Source organism: Saccoglossus kowalevskii, chromosome 19, assembly GCF_978046115.1.
Source record: "Saccoglossus kowalevskii chromosome 19, keSacKowa6.1, whole genome shotgun sequence".
Lineage (NCBI taxonomy): Eukaryota > Metazoa > Hemichordata > Enteropneusta > Harrimaniidae > Saccoglossus > Saccoglossus kowalevskii.
In genome coordinates this window covers 19,386,691-19,404,665 of record NC_140659.1, presented here as the reverse complement: position 1 = coordinate 19,404,665, position 17,975 = coordinate 19,386,691, and the positions used below count along the sequence as shown (strand labels likewise).

At 39.8% G+C, this 17,975-nt stretch overlaps 1 protein-coding gene across 1 annotated transcript; it reads left to right on the top strand.

The window, feature by feature from the left end:
• Positions 1-17,409, top strand: LOC102808541 (cytochrome c oxidase assembly protein COX18, mitochondrial-like). Its single transcript, XM_078013008.2, has 6 exons — positions 1-257; positions 1,811-2,269; positions 3,612-3,762; positions 4,384-4,511; positions 6,046-6,153; positions 16,335-17,409. Exons 1-6 carry the CDS (start codon positions 171-173, stop codon positions 16,512-16,514), a joined length of 1,113 nt encoding a protein of 370 aa, XP_077869134.1. The 5' UTR covers positions 1-170; the 3' UTR covers positions 16,515-17,409.
• Positions 17,410-17,975: the final 566 nt, after the last annotated feature.

Here is a 17,975-nt window from a genome sequence, read left to right as displayed (position 1 = left end):
CCTCCATGTAAAAGATCTGTTGGTCGTGATCGGAAAACCCAAACCACGTTATTACCCCCATAAATTGTTGGATAATGGATTGATACGTAGTTTGATGTAGCCTTAAACTCAAACCATATTCGTACATTGTATTCAAAGACTTTCACTTTTTCCAAGTGTGAATTGATCGCATGATTGGCGTCATGTTCGCGAACCTGGTAAGCTCAAGGGTGAGCGTTCTCCGAACGAGAAAACATTTGCTGAAGTTTACTGCCGAGGTAGGATACTTTTTCTAAAAGTATTTTATCATTGTTTACGATGACAATATTTTCATTCCAATGGACAAATCTATTAGCAATGGCTGACAGCAATGAGAAAATTCTGACTGCATACCGGTAATTAAGAATTCATGAAGTTATAATAATATTTATTTAACACTAAGACAAACTACACTACAGTATATAGCAAATTGAACGTCCCCTACTTTCAAGGTTATAGCCGAAAAATAGGAAGTCCCTGTCTAAACTTCTTTTTTGAAATGAAAGATAGCAGTCCAAAGACTTCAATCAATTTCGTTATTACTATTTATGGTTATTTTATAATTTACTAATAATTTTCAATCAAAATTGGACAGCTTTGTAGAAATTTTGCATATCAAATGAAATTGTGTACCTGTTTAAAATCTGGAGTGCTTGTCTAAAATGACAGGTAGACAGTTGGCTGGCTAAAAACATCCCTGACAGGTATATTAATTAGTAATTAGGAAACCAAGATGACCTCCCTTGTCAATAAAACTATATTTTCGGAAAGCTTATTGTATGAATTTTAAAATTTTGTTAGTATTTTTTTATGGACACTGTAGTTTGAAATATGCACAAAAATGTGCTTTTTTGGTCAAAAGTGATTTAAAAAAAATTAGCTTCTAGACCATGCTTCTGTTTCCTGTCAAAATTGGTTTATGGGTATAGCTCTTTACTATGAAGAAAGTGCCGTCTTGAAAACTGTCTACCAGTTGTCAATTTTGCAGGGCAGCAGCTTAAATTTCACTACTTCAATTTTATGCATAAATTAACACCCAGGCAGCTGGCTAGTTGTCTGTATGATTGTTGTAACACTGTTCAATCAAAAACAATGCCCGACGGCGTTTTGAAGATAAACACATGGTCAATCATTTGTGAAAATCTGAAAACAAAAGGTCAAAGCGTCCAGGAGCTATTTTTTTTTTAAAGTTCTGGGATGTGCACTAAAAAGAAGCTGAGATAATTGCTAATTTGCATAACAATTCACTCAGTAAGAAGTTTGCTAATGCTCATAATTAAAATGGCTGTAACAGTTCCAAATTTAAATGTATTATCATTTTGTTAAAAGTTAAATATAGTGCATAATATGGAGATCCTGTCATTTCTTTTTTTAACCATGTTTCTTTTTTAATTATTTATGTACAGCCTTGCTAAATCTTGCTAAGCATTCAAAAGAGATAATGTTTGCACCTGTTATCTATATTTTAAAATCGTTTTTTCAGTATGTTCCACTATTCACAATTTCACAAAATTTTAACAGTCTATAGCCAAGACTGTTTGAATAATAAAAAGCCAAAAAAAAAATTTCACTCCCAAGTGCCCACGAACCTGCATCTCTACCTTAAAACCATCATTTTATGTATGATATGATATTGTTTGTGACGTCTATTCTGTTCAGACATCTTTGAGCATAGCATTTGCACATGTATATGACAGAATAACAGCTGAGGTGTTTTCTGTCAATCAAAACACAACTGCACTTAGTTCTTATGATAAATACAAACAATATTTTTTTTTATTATTATACACAGAGAATAAACAGCTGCAGAAGTCTTACATTTTGTGCTAACAGTTCAACAAGGTTGTGTGCCATCAAAGTAAAGCCATCATGGTGTAAAGTGAATTCCTGTTTGCCATGTAGCGCGACTTTGCCATATGCATTTGAACAAAGAAGATATGAATCAGGACTGCCCGACAGTTCACAAATGATATACGTTCCCACAGTGGATGAAATAATGTATGAATGGATTGAATATATACATAATGCCACTCATTTTCCTTGGTGGTTGGCGATTATTGCTTCGACCATCGCCATGCGAACAGTGCTGCATCTTCCGCTTGGCATCATGATGCAAAGGATTTTAGCCAGGATGGAGATAACGCAGCCAAAAATAAACGGACAAGTAGAAATTGTCAAACAACAGCTGGAGATTATGGCTAAAAATGAAGGATGGCAGGAAAGTTACAAAGCAGAACGTTACCAAAATGAGGTATTTTCTCCCAAAATTACATGAGTAATTAAAACTAAATTAATTACCGTAGTCATACAGTGAACGACATAAAGCTGGGGTCATTAAATTTTTTTTATTAATGTACATTTTTATGAATCAAAATGTATGTTAAATTTTGAATTGACCAATTCAGTAGTTCAACATTACCGGGTAGCAATCAGCAAGCGCTACGTTTTAACCTTTTCACCACCAGTTCCCTCTTTTCATCACAAATTCACAAAATAGTTCTGTTTATAGTCTGCACTTTCCTTCAGATTGATTTGGACAAAAATAGCAAAATTTCTTGAGTAAAAACTGAAAATTTACTAAAATTTTGTCTGTTGGCTCCAAGATTAGGGTTCATTTCCAGAAATATTGAAGAATACAGGGAAAAAGTGCAGAAAAATTTGGATGAGAAAGTCTGGTGGTGAAAAGGAATGAGTGGGCGGTCACAGTTTCCCTGCCATGTGAAGGCATGCACATGCATTATGGGCATAGACAATGTGGACCTCTTGAGCCAATCACAATTAAATAATTGAATTTGTATGAGAGTTGATAATCAGTATTTACAGTAATTTATTTATAGATCCATTATAAGCTAAGGTACAGCTTTATGCTTCATTGTATCAAATTTAGAACCAATCCTCAGGGGCGGACATCCGGGCATTTTCACCGCCTGGCAACCCTCGCGGTGAAAACAAAGGCCAAAAACTCGCAGAAAACGATACTTTGGGATGGTTGTTGAGACTCCCCTGAACAGTGTAACAAGATTAGGATCGCTTCAAAGTTGAGTTTGTGTAGTTTTCTCAAATTTTCACCGGCTCAACCGGCGTTCCACAGCAGTGTGCACAGAGCTCATAGAAATGCATATACAGTGTGCGCGTCTTAGCAACGTGGAACGTTTTGTGACCTAGCTCCGCCCCCGAGGATACACTTCAACACATTAGATTCCACACGACTTTGACTTAATACAGTGCATCCATTAAATTCATCACCATAGACAGCAATGTGTTAAGAATGTAGATTTCAGATTCGATTTTTTCAAATTGTTTCTGAAATGTTGATAAATCCCTCTAGTCAATAGGTAATTATGTCCATTAGTTCCAATATGATCAAACGAAATTTTGAAATAATACATGAAAGGATGTATAATGTTGTACCAAAATGGTGGCGGGAAAAAATTTCGAAAGAGGTTTGCTAAAAAAATCTAAATGAAAATGTTGTAATCCAGTAAATTTGTCTTCTCACCCTCACATCTTTCTGTAGCATGCATTTCAATCACAATATAGCCATTATAACACATGACAGGTAGTTTTAAATATTCATAGTGTTTTTATTTTAGGTAAAAGACATTGTAAGACATTATCACAAGTCTGAGAAGTGTAACCCATGGCGTTCACTTATACCTGTCTCAGTACATGTTATAACATGGATGGAAATGACACAAGCTTTAGGTCAGATGTCTGGCGGGTCGCCAACTGTTTTTGGAACACGTAAGTTTACATAAATTGTTGTTTCCTGCGTATTTGGTTTTGAATGTAATAAATTCTGATTTTGGTAACCATACTTTCTCTTATTCGTATTAATTGAAAAGATTTTCTTATGCAAATTACTATGAAAATTAGTTACGGCAATACAAAATGTAAGATGATATGTGGTGAAGATATCATGAGAAGAGAACTCTCACGATATGCAAACTTTCAAAAGCGAACACATTCTGTGTAGTTCTAACCAATGGCATCACAGAAATGAAAGCATGTTTGATTACGTGAACAGCAATGAGCGAGATAATTGCTGCATTCAAAAATACAGAACACATGTACTAAACAATTTACTAATAAGCTCTGTCACTACCAAAATTGTATGAAATGAACACGAATCTGTCTCAGACTCATTAATTTTAATTGAGATTCTAGATATGTAGGGTTATTTGCGATTTTTCAATTCAAGTGTAATCTTCATCGCATATTACACGCGTATCTATCCTAGTCTTATATACCGGTATCTTTGCTATGATCATTCCATCAATGAAGTTTATTTTAAGTTTGAATCACTGTATTTGGTGACAATTGTTATGCATAAGTACCAAACACTTTCTTTGTTCTCTGTTACAGAAATGGATGTGGATTTTATACCAGAATTTCTTAACCAAGGTGCTCTATGGTTCAGTAACATGACTGTACCAGATCCCTACCTGATATTACCCACAATGCTGTGCATTAGTAATCTTGCCCTAATTGAGGTAATTTAGACTTTTGATTGGATGGTTCAATAACATGACTGTACCTGATATTACCCACAATGCTGTGCATTAGTAATCTTGCCCTAGTTGAGGTAATTAAGACTTGTGATTGGATGGTTCAATAACGTGACTGTACCCGATTCCTACCTAATATTACCCACAATGCTGTGCATTAGTAATCTTGCCCTAATTGAGGTAATTTAGACTTTTGATTATATGATTTAGCATGCACTACATGTATGTAACATGACTTAGTGAAAAAATGGCAGTGATTTTGCCAGGTGCCAATTTTTAAAGTCTTCTTCAATATGTTACCCATAGCAACATATGCAATGTTTGTAAAATACCCAAACAATATAAACAAATATTTGTGTCCCTAATCTAAAATGGTAGTTCGCAGCGTTTCATCAGACTCAAGTGAATTACCTCCATTAATGATACACCTGTATGTATCACCGCACTTTCCTCTGTGTGAAAGCCACATAGGTGAAAAGTGTGATGTCAATCTGTGTTCACGAATATCTGTGTAGTGTACTTGCTTGCCGAATCCCATATTTGTGATTATTAGAATGATTTGGAAGGAAATGCTTACACTGCAGTGGATTTGATGACATCATTCATTGTGTGTCAGTACAAGAGATATGTCATCATTCTTTGTGTGTCAGTGCAAGAGATATGTCATCATTCTTTGTGTGTCAGTTCAAGAGATATGTCATCATTCTTTGTGTGTCAGTGCAAGAGATATGTCATCATTTTTTGTGTGTCAGTACAAATGCTGTCATCATTCATTGTGTGTCAGTGCAAGAGATATGTCATCATTCTTTGTGTGTCAGTGCAAGAGATATGTCATCATTCTTTGTGTGTCAGTGCAAGAGATATGTTATTCTTTGTGTGTCAGTGCAAGAGATATGTCATCATTCTTTGTGTGTCAGTGCAAGAGATATGTTATTCTTTGTGTGTCAGTGCAAGAGATATGTCATCATTCTTTGTGTGTCAGTGCAAGAGATGTCATCTTTTTTGTGTCTCAGTACAAATGATGTCATCATTCTTTGTGTGTCAGTGCAAGAAATATGTCATCATTCGTTGTGTGTCAGTGCAAGAAATATGTCATCATTCGTTGTGTGTCAGTGCAAGAGATATGTTATCATTTTTTGAGTGTCAGTGCTAGTAATGTCATCATTTTTTCAGTGCTAATTTTCCATTTAATGGACTGTAGCCATCACAACAGTGTGTGTTCAATGCAGGTCCCATACTACGCATATATATAGCAATTAAGCATACATGGGTCAAAAGTTTTGTTTATTGACAAACAAATTAAATGCATGCAGCCATAACAAACCACGACTGCTGCATACTTTAAATTATTGCATGTCTTAAGTTTGAATAAAAATAACTGAATAGAAACCTCTAGCAATATCCATTGATCTGCAATCCCAAAGTTAGGCAAATGATTCCTTGCTCTTAAAAAAAAATTTACTAATAATGCAGCAATATACAATTCTTTTTTTTTTATAATAACTATTTTTGTCTGCAGATGTGGAATTTACGAAGAGGACCAGAAACGAAAACCCAACAACGAGTAAAATTTATTCTACGTGGTGTTTCCATATCAATGTTGCCATTAGCGTCCATACTGCCAGCTGTAAGTACGGACACATTATGTTACATTGATATCCAGGACTCGTATTTAGTTTCGCTTATTCACATCTAAATGTAACATAATGACAATAATAGTACATATATTGTTTTTTAGTCTATGTCAAATTCTTACAAAATAAACATTGATTTACTGGGTGAAACAGAACACTTGACATATGAAAATGCAGTATTAGCTATCATGGCTTATAACTATCTAATCCAAGCAAAGTACAAACTGTCTGGGTACTGTTTACATGTGCATATCCAGCTGTCTGGGTACTGTTTACATGTGCATATCCAGCTGTCTAGGTGCTATTTACATGTGCATATCCAGCTGTCTAGGTACTGTTTACATGTGCATATCCAGCTGTCTAGGTGCTGTTTACATGTGCATATCCAGCTGTCTAGGTGCTGTTTACATGTGCATATCCAGCTGTCTAGGTGCTGTTTACATGTGCATATTCAGCTGTCTAGGTGTTGTTTACATGTGCATATCCGACTGTCTAGGTGCTGTTTACATGCGCATATCCAGCTGTCTGGGTGCTGTTTACATGTGCATATCCAGCTGTCTAGGTGCTGTTTACATGTGCATATCCAGCTGTCTAGGTGCTGTTTACATGTGCATATCCAGCTGTCTAGGTGCTATTTACATGTGCATATCCAGCTGTCTAGGTACTGTTTACATGTGCATATCCAGCTGTCTAGGTGCTGTTTACATGTGCATATCCAGCTGTCTAGGTGCTGTTTACATGTGCATATCCAGCTGTCTAGGTGCTATTTACATGTGCATATCCAGCTGTCTAGGTACTGTTTACATGTGCATATCCAGCTGTCTAGGTGCTGTTTACATGTGCATATCCAGCTGTCTAGGTGCTGTTTACATGTGCATATTCAGCTGTCTAGGTGCTGTTTACATGTGCATATCCGACTGTCTAGGTGCTGTTTACATGCGCATATCCAGCTGTCTGTGTACTGTTTACATGTGCTTATCCAGTTGTCTGGGTGCTGTTTACATGTGCATATTCAGATGTCTAGGTGCTGTTTACATGTGCATATCCAGCTGTCTAGGTGCTGTTTACATGTGCATATTTAGCTGTCTAGGTGCTGTTTACATGTGCATATCCGACTGTCTAGGTGCTGTTTACATGCGCATATCCAGCTGTCTAGGTGCTGTTTACATGTGCATAGCCAGCTGTCTAGATGCTGTTTACATGTGCATATCCAGCTGTCTAGGTGCTGTTTACATGTGCATATCCGACTGTCTAGGTGCTGTTTACATGCGCATATCCAGCTGTCTAGGTGCTGTTTGCATGCACATACCCAGCTGTCTAGGTACTGTTTACATATGCATATCCAGCTGTCTAGGTGCTGTTTACATGCACATACCCAACTGTCTAGGTACTGCTTACATGTACACCCAGCTGTCTAGGTGCTGTTTACATGTGCATATCCAGCTGGCATATTCAGCTGTCTAGGTGTTCTTTACATGTGCATAGCCAGCTGTATAGGTTCTGTTTACATGTGTATAGCCAACTGTCTAGGTACTGTTTACATGTGTATATCCAGCTGTCTAGGTGCTGTTTACATGCACATACCCAACTGTCTAGGTACTGCTTACATGTACACCCAGCTGTCTAGGTGCTGTTTACATGTGCATATCCAGCTGGCATATTCAGCTGTCTAGGTGTTCTTTACATGTGCATAGCCAGCTGTATAGGTACTGTTTACATGTGCATAGTCAGCTGTCTAGGTGATGTTTACATGCGCATGTCTAGGTGTCTAGGTACTGTTTACATGTGCATATCCAGCTGCCTAGGTGCTGTTTACATGTGCATATCCAGCTGTCTAGGTGCTATTTACATGTGCATATCCAGCTGTCTAGGTGTTGTTTACATGTGTATAGCCAACTGTCTAGGTACTGTTTACATGTGCATAGTCAGCTGTCTAGGTGATGTTTACATGCGCATGTCTAGGTGTCTAGGTACTGTTTACATGTGCATATCCAGCTGCCTAGGTGCTGTTTACATGTGCATATCCAGCTGTCTAGGTGCTATTTACATGTGCATATCCAGCTGTCTAGGTGTTGTTTACATGTGTATAGCCAACTGTCTAGGTACTGATTACATGTGCATATCCAGCTGCCTAGGTGCTGTTTACATGTGCATATCCAGCTGTCTAGGTGCTATTTACATGTGCATATCCAGCTGTCTAGGTGTTGTTTACATGTGCATAGCCAGCTGTATAGGTGCTGTTTACATGTGCATAGCCAGCTGTATAGGTGCTGTTTACATGTGCATATCCTTATGTCTAGGTACTGTTTACATGTGCATAGCCAACTGTCTAGGTGCTGTTTACATGCACATACGCAGCTGTCTAGGTATTGTTTACATGTGTACATACAGCTGTCTAGGTGCTGTTTACATGCACATACCCAGCTGTCTAGGTACTGTTTACATGCACATACCCAGCTGTCTAGGTACTGCTTACATGTGCATAGCCAACTGTCTAGGTGCTGTTTACATGTGCATATCCAGCTGTCTAGGTGCTGTTTACGTGCACATACCTCGCTGTCTAGGTTCTGTTTACATGTGCATATCCAGCTGTCTAGGTGCTGTTTACGTGCACATACCTCGCTGTCTAGGTTCTGTTTACATGTGCATATCCAGCTGTCTAGGTTCTGTTTACATGTACATATCCTGCTGTATAGGTGCTGTTTACATGTGCACATCCAGCTGTCTAGGTGCTGTTTACATGTGCATATCCAGCTGTCTAGGTACTGTTTACATGTGCATATCCAGCTGTCTAGGTACTGTTTACATGTGCATATCCAGCTGTCTAGGTGCTGTTTACATGTGCATATACAGCTGTCTAGGTGCTGTTTACATGCACATACCCAGCTGTCTAGGTATTGTTTACATGTGTACATCCAGCTGTCTAGGTGCTGTTTACATGCACATACCCAGCTGTCTAGGTACTGTTTACATGTACACCCAGCTGTCTAGGTACTGTTTACGTGCACATACCCAGCTGTCTAGGTACTGTTTACATGTGCATATCCAGCTGTCTAGGTGCTGTTTACATGTGCATATCCAGCTGTCTAGGTGCTGTTTACATGTGTATATCCAGCAGCTGCCTAGGTGCTGTTTACGTGTGTATATCCAGCTGTCTAGGTGCTGTTTACATGTGTATATCCAGCTGTCTAGGTGCTGTTTACATGTGTATATCCAGCTGTCTAGGTGCTGTTTACATGTGTATATCCAGCTGTCTAGGTGCTGTTTACATGTGTATATTCAGCTGTCTAGGTGCTGTTTACATGTGTATATCCAGCTGTCTAGGTGCTGTTTACATGTGTATATCCAGCTGTCTAGGTGATGTTTACATGTGCATAGCCAACTGTCTAGGTGCTGTTTACATGTGCATAGCCAACTGTCTAGGTACTGTTTACATGTGTATATCCAGCTGTCTAGGTGCTGTTTACACGTGCATAATCAGCTGTCTAGGTGATGTTTACATGCGCATGTCTAGGTGCTGTTTACATGTGTATAGCCAACTGTCTAGGTGCTATTTACATGTGCATATCCAGCTGTATAGGTGCTGTTTACATGTGCATAGCCAGCTGTATAGGTGCTGTTTACATGTGCATAGCCAGCTGTATAGGTGCTGTTTACATGTGCATATCCTTATGTCTAGGTACTGTTTACATGTGCATAGCCAACTGTCTAGGTGCTGTTTACATGCACATACCCAGCTGTCTAGGTATTGTTTACATGTGTACATCCAGCTGTCTAGGTGCTGTTTACATGCACATACCCAGCTGTCTAGGTGCTGTTTGCATGCACATACCCAGCTGTCTAGGTACTGTTTACATATGCATATCCAGCTGTCTAGGTGCTGTTTACATGCACATACCCAACTGTCTAGGTACTGCTTACATGTACACCCAGCTGTCTAGGTGCTGTTTACATGTGCATATCCAGCTGGCATATTCAGCTGTCTAGGTGTTCTTTACATGTGCATAGCCAGCTGTATAGGTTCTGTTTACATGTGTATAGCCAACTGTCTAGGTACTGTTTACATGTGTATATCCAGCTGTCTAGGTGCTGTTTACATGCACATACCCAACTGTCTAGGTACTGCTTACATGTACACCCAGCTGTCTAGGTGCTGTTTACATGTGCATATCCAGCTGTCTAGGTGTTGTTTACATGTGCATAGCCAGCTGTATAGGTGCTGTTTACATGTGCATAGCCAGCTGTATAGGTGCTGTTTACATGTGCATATCCTTATGTCTAGGTACTGTTTACATGTGCATAGCCAACTGTCTAGGTGCTGTTTACATGCACATACCCAGCTGTCTAGGTATTGTTTACATGTGTACATACAGCTGTCTAGGTGCTGTTTACATGCACATACCCAGCTGTCTAGGTACTGTTTACATGCACATACCCAGCTGTCTAGGTACTGCTTACATGTGCATAGCCAACTGTCTAGGTGCTGTTTACATGTGCATATCCAGCTGTCTAGGTGCTGTTTACGTGCACATACCTCGCTGTCTAGGTTCTGTTTACATGTGCATATCCAGCTGTCTAGGTGCTGTTTACGTGCACATACCTCGCTGTCTAGGTTCTCTTTACATGTGCATATCCAGCTGTCTAGGTTCTGTTTACATGTACATATCCTGCTGTATAGGTGCTGTTTACATGTGCACATCCAGCTGTCTAGGTGCTGTTTACATGTGCATATCCAGCTGTCTAGGTACTGTTTACATGTGCATATCCAGCTGTCTAGGTACTGTTTACATGTGCATATCCAACTGTCTAGGTGCTGTTTACATGTGCATATTCAGCTGTCTAGGTGCTGTTTACATGCACATACCCAGCTGTCTAGGTATTGTTTACATGTGTACATCCAGCTGTCTAGGTGCTGTTTACATGCACATACCCAGCTGTCTAGGTACTGTTTACATGTACACCCAGCTGTCTAGGTACTGTTTACGTGCACATACCCAGCTGTCTAGGTACTGTTTACATGTGCATATCCAGCTATCTAGGTGCTGTTTACATGTGCATATCCAGCTGTCTAGGTGCTGTTTACATGTGTATATCCAGCAGCTGCCTAGGTGCTGTTTACGTGTGTATATCCAGCTGTCTAGGTGCTGTTTACATGTGTATATCCAGCTGTCTAGGTGCTGTTTACATGTGTATATCCAGCTGTCTAGGTGCTGTTTACATGTGTATATCCAGCTGTCTAGGTGCTGTTTACATGTGTATATCCAGCTGTCTAGGTGCTGTTTACATGTGTATATCCAGCTGTCTAGGTGCTGTTTACATGTGTATATCCAGCTGTCTAGGTGCTGTTTACATGTGTATATCCAGCTGTCTAGGTGCTGTTTACATGTGCATAGCCAACTGTCTAGGTACTGTTTACATGTGTATATCCAGCTGTCTAGGTGCTGTTTACATGTGTATATCCAGCTGTCTAGGTGCTGTTTACATGTGTATATCCAGCTGTCTAGGTGCTGTTTACATGTGTATATCCAGCTGTCTAGGTGCTGTTTACATGTGCATAGCCAACTGTCTAGGTACTGTTTACATGTGTATATTCAGCTGTCTAGGTACTGTTTACATGTGCATATCCAGCTGTCTAGGTGCTGTTTACATGTGCATATTCAGCTGTCTAGGTGCTGTTTACATGCACATACCCAGCTGTCTAGGTATTGTTTACATGTGTACATCCAGCTGTCTAGGTGCTGTTTACATGCACATACCCAGCTGTCTAGGTACTGTTTACATGTACACCCAGCTGTCTAGGTACTGTTTACGTGCACATACCCAGCTGTCTAGGTACTGTTTACATGTGCATATCCAGCTATCTAGGTGCTGTTTACATGTGCATATCCAGCTGTCTAGGTGCTGTTTACATGTGTATATCCAGCAGCTGCCTAGGTGCTGTTTACGTGTGTATATCCAGCTGTCTAGGTGCTGTTTACATGTGTATATCCAGCTGTCTAGGTGCTGTTTACATGTGTATATCCAGCTGTCTAGGTGCTGTTTACATGTGTATATCCAGCTGTCTAGGTGCTGTTTACATGTGTATATCCAGCTGTCTAGGTGCTGTTTACATGTGTATATCCAGCTGTCTAGGTGCTGTTTACATGTGTATATCCAGCTGTCTAGGTGCTGTTTACATGTGTATATCCAGCTGTCTAGGTGCTGTTTACATGTGCATAGCCAACTGTCTAGGTACTGTTGACATGTGTATAGCCAACTGTCTAGGTGCTATTTACATGTGCATATCCAGCTGTATAGGTGCTGTTTACATGTGCATAGCCAGCTGTATAGGTGCTGTTTACATGTGCATAGCCAGCTGTATAGGTGCCGTTTACATGTGCATATCCAGCTGTCTAGGTACTGTTTACATGTGCATAGCCAACTGTCTAGGTGCTGTTTACATGCACATACCCAGCTGTCTAGGTATTGTTTACATGTGTACATCCAGCTGTCTAGGTGCTGTTTACATGCACATACCCAGCTGTCTAGGTACTTTTTACATGCACATACCCAGCTGTCTAGGTACTGCTTACATGTGCACACCCAGCTGTCTAGGTGTTGTTTACATGTGCATAGCCAACTGTCTAGGTGCTGTTTACATGTGCATATCCAGCTGTCTAGGTACTGTTTACATGTGCATATCCAGCTGTCTAGGTACTGTTTACATGTGCATATCCAGCTGTCTAGGTGCTGTTTACATGTGCATATTCAGCTGTCTAGGTGCTGTTTACATGCACATACCCAGCTGTCTAGGTATTGTTTACATGTGTACATCCAGCTGTCTAGGTGCTGTTTACATGCACATACCCAGCTGTCTAGGTACTGTTTACATGTACACCCAGCTGTCTAGGTACTGTTTACGTGCACATACCCAGCTGTCTAGGTACTGTTTACATGTGTATATCCAGCTGTCTAGGTGCTGTTTACATGTGTATATCCAGCTGTCTAGGTGCTGTTTACATGTGTATATCCAGCTGTCTAGGTGCTGTTTACATGTGTATATCCAGCTGTCTAGGTGCTGTTTACATGTGTATATCCAGCTGTCTAGGTGCTGTTTACATGTGTATAGCCAACTGTCTAGGTACTGTTTACATGTGTATATCCAGCTGTCTAGGTGCTGTTTACATGTGCATAGTCAGCTGTCTAGGTGATGTTTACATGCGCATGTCTAGGTGCTGTTTACATGTGTATAGCCAACTGTCTAGGTGTTGTTTACATGTGCATAGCCAGCTGTATAGGTGCTGTTTACATGTGCATATCCTTATGTCTAGGTACTGTTTACATGTGCATAGCCAACTGTCTAGGTGCTGTTTACATGCACATACCCAGCTGTCTAGGTATTGTTTACATGTGTACATCCAGCTGTCTATGTGCTGTTTACATGCACATACCCAGCTGTCTAGGTACTGTTTACATGCACATACCCAGCTGTCTAGGTACTGCTTACATGTGCACACCCAGCTGTCTAGGTGTTGTTTACATGTGCATAGCCAACTGTCTAGGTGTTGTTTACATGTGCATAGCCAACTGTCTAGGTGCTGTTTTCATGTGCATATCCAGCTGTCTAGGTGCTGTTTATGTGCACATACCCAGCTGTCTAGGTGCTGTTTACATGTACATATCCAGCTGTCTAGGTGCTGTTTACATGTGCACATCCAGCTGTCTAGGTGCTGTTTACATGTGCACATCCAGCTGTCTAGGTGCTGTTTACATGTGCATAGCCAGCTGTATAGGTGTTGTTTACATGTGCACATCCAGCTGTCTAGGTGCTGTTTACATGTGTATAGCCAGCTGTATAGGTGTTGTTTACATGTGCACATCCAGCTGTCTAGGTGCTGTTTACATGTGTATAGCCAGCTGTCTAGGTGCTGTTTACATGTGTATAGCCAGCTGTCTAGGTATTGTTTACATGTGTACATCCAGCTGTCTAGGTGCTGTTTACATGCACATACCCAGCTGTCTAGGTACTGTTTACATGTACACCCAGCTGTCTAGGTACTGTTTACGTGCACATACCCAGCTGTCTAGGTACTGTTTACATGTGCATATCCAGCTATCTAGGTGCTGTTTACATGTGCATATCCAGCTGTCTAGGTGCTGCTTACACGTGTATATCCAGCAGCTGCCTAGGTGCTGTTTACGTGTGTATATCCAGCTGTCTAGGTGCTGTTTACATGTGCATATCCAGCAGCTGCCTAGGTGCTGTTTACGTGTGTATATCCAGCTGTCTAGGTGCTGTTTACATGTGCATATCCAGCAGCTGCCTAGGTGCTGTTTACGTGTGTATATCCTACTGTCTAGGTACTGTTTACATGTGCATGTCTAGGTGCTGTTTACTTGTGCATATCCAGCTGTCTAGGTGCTGTTTATGTGCACATACCCAGCTGTCTAGGTGCTGTTTATGTGCACATACCCAGCTGTCTAGGTGCTGTTTACATGTACATATCCTGCTGTATAGGTGCTGTTTACATGTGCACATCCAGCTGTGTAGCTGCTGTTTACACATGCACATCCAGCTGTCTAGGTGTTGTTTACATGTGCACATCCAGCTGTCTAAGTGCTGTTTACATGTGTATAGCCAGCTGTATAGGTGTTGTTTACATGTGCACATCCAGCTGTCTAGGTGCTGTTTACATGTGTATAGCCAGCTGTCTAGGTGCTGTTTACATGTGTATAGCCAGCTGTCTAGGTATTGTTTACATGTGTACATCCAGCTGTCTAGGTGCTGTTTACATGCACATACCCAGCTGTCTAGGTACTGTTTACATGTACACCCAGCTGTCTAGGTACTGTTTACGTGCACATACCCAGCTGTCTAGGTACTGTTTACATGTGCATATCCAGCTATCTAGGTGCTGTTTACATGTGCATATCCAGCTGTCTAGGTGCTGTTTACATGTGTATATCCAGCAGCTGCCTAGGTGCTGTTTACGTGTGTATATCCAGCTGTCTAGGTGCTGTTTACATGTGTATATCCAGCTGTCTAGGTGCTGTTTACATGTGTATATCCAGCTGTCTAGGTGCTGTTTACATGTGTATATCCAGCTGTCTAGGTGCTGTTTACATGTGTATATCCAGCTGTCTAGGTGCTGTTTACATGTGTATATCCAGCTGTCTAGGTGCTGTTTACATGTGTATATCCAGCTGTCTAGGTGCTGTTTACATGTGTATATCCAGCTGTCTAGGTGCTGTTTACATGTGCATAGCCAACTGTCTAGGTACTGTTTACATGTGTATATCCAGCTGTCTAGGTGCTGTTTACACGTGCATAATCAGCTGTCTAGGTGATGTTTACATGTGTATAGCCAACTGTCTAGGTGCTATTTACATGTGCATATCCAGCTGTATAGGTGCTGTTTACATGCGCATATCCAACTGTCTAGGTGCTGTTTACATGTGCATATCCAGCTGTCTAGGTGCTGTTTACATGTGTATATCCAGCAGCTGCCTAGGTGCTGTTTACGTGTGTATATCCAGCTGTCTAGGTGCTGTTTACATGTGCATATCCAGCAGCTGCCTAGGTGCTGTTTACGTGTGTATATCCAGCTGTCTAGGTGCTGTTTACATGTGCATATCCAGCAGCTGCCTAGGTGCTGTTTACGTGTGTATATCCTACTGTCTAGGTACTGTTTACATGTGCATGTCTAGGTGCTGTTTACGTGTGTATATCCAGCTGTCTAGGTACTGTTTACATGTGCATGTCTAGGTGCTGTTTACGTGTGTATATCCAGCTGTCTAGGTGCTGTTTACATGTGCATATCCAGCAGCTGCATAGGTGCTGTTTACGTGTGTATATCCAGCTGTCTAGGTGCTGTTTACATGTGCATATCCAGCAGCTGCCTAGGTGCTGTTTACGTGTGTATATCCTACTGTCTAGGTGCTGTTTACATGTGCATGTCTAGGTGCTGTTTACGTGTGTATATCCAGCTATCTAGGTATTGTTCACGTGTGTATATCCAGCTGTCTAGGTGGTGTTCACATGTGCATATCCAGCATCTAAATATGTGATAGAAGATGACAAGGTTCATTTAGGGAATAAAAAACAACTCGCTGCTCATATTATAAATCACCACTATCAGAATTAGACATTACATGGTACTGATCAACTAATGAGAATGCATTATTTTTTTCACAGTCCATACAGTTATATTGGTTGACATCTAGTCTCTGCGGCATTGCCCAGTTCTTCCTGCTCCAATCACGCAAGGTTCGACGACTAGTTGATATCCCAAAGTCACCAAGTGAAATGACACATCCTCTCAAAGAAATGAAACAAACATTTAAAATTAGATATTCAACCAAAAAGTGGTTTTGAATAATATTATTGATATGTAATTTTTAGTTAATTTACTTTGAACTTGATAGAAAATGTTGCAGATTTGAAGCTCTATAGATGTACTTTCTTTTAATTATCCATTTTACTTTCACTAAACTTGTTTAGTGAGGTTAAACCTTTATTATGTGAATTTTGATAAAAAGGCATGAACATTCACTTTTCTTTTTCTGCAATTAGACTGAGCTTTATATTTGAAGTTGCGTTAACTGCTAAATTGAGCCATGAACTAAAATTAGCAGTTAGTGCTCATGACTTGTAAGTTTAGAACTTTCAGCTCCAAATTTTTTTTATCAGTACCTACTTATCGGTACCTAAAATTTCATAATGGAGAGCGGTTTCAAATCCTTCTTCAAAACATGTTCAACACAACTAGTCTAGGAGGTACGAAATGTTCTATGCTCGAACTTCGAATGGACGCAGTGGCAACGAATGTTAAGTTTTTCATGTAAATTTAGAAAGAAGCGGACTTGAATGAGCAGATACAGAAAACAGGTGTTCATCGCAAATAATTCTATGGAGAATGCTTTACATCGAATATTGATTGATTCACTGTATGTAACAATGCAGCCCCAGCATTCATGTAGGCACTGATTGTGCCTCTGAAAACAGAAACAGCCACACCCACTGTGTAAGCCAGTGGGCTTTTGGGAGAGCCCACAGGTGGCCATAGGCTTGCCTGCGGAGGAGATTATTTCCATATAAAACCATGTTCTCCCATTTTCATGTAACCATGCCGACAAGTCAGCTTGCATTGGACTGTACATCTTACACTATTTAAGTGAACTAAACACTTATAGGTATTGACTTGTTTTCTCTCTGCAAATCATGTAATAAAATGCATATTTTGTAAAAACTAGCAGCCTGTCTGCTGAAATAGCTCCGCTGTTATCAATGCACTTTCAATTAAAGAACAGAAGATATCATTAGAAAATGAACAATATGTAATCGGACTTGCTGTTTTTAACAAAAATTCGAAAATATAACTTTTTATCAAAAATATTCATCATAATTGAAGAACTAAATCATCTCGAATTCTGAGAGGTCTACCTGTAGTACGTATATATTTATAATATCAAAGCAAACAGACTTGCAATTTTTAACAAGAAGTCGAAAATATCACTTTTTACTAAAACTGACAAAAATTTTCAGCAAAATTAGAGAATTGAAGATATCACGAAATGAACAAATCTGAGAGAGGTCTACCTGTAGTACCTATATATATATTATCAAAACAATCAGACTTGTGGTTTTCAACAAGGAGTCGAAAATATCACTTTTTACCAAAAATGACAAAAATATTCATCTAAATTAGAGAATTGAGAATATCATCATGAAATGAACAAATCTGAGAGATGTCCACCTGAGTTTCCTTTATGTATAACAAAGCAATTGGTTTCCGGTTTTAAAAAGAAGTAAAAAATATCACTTTTTACCAAAAAT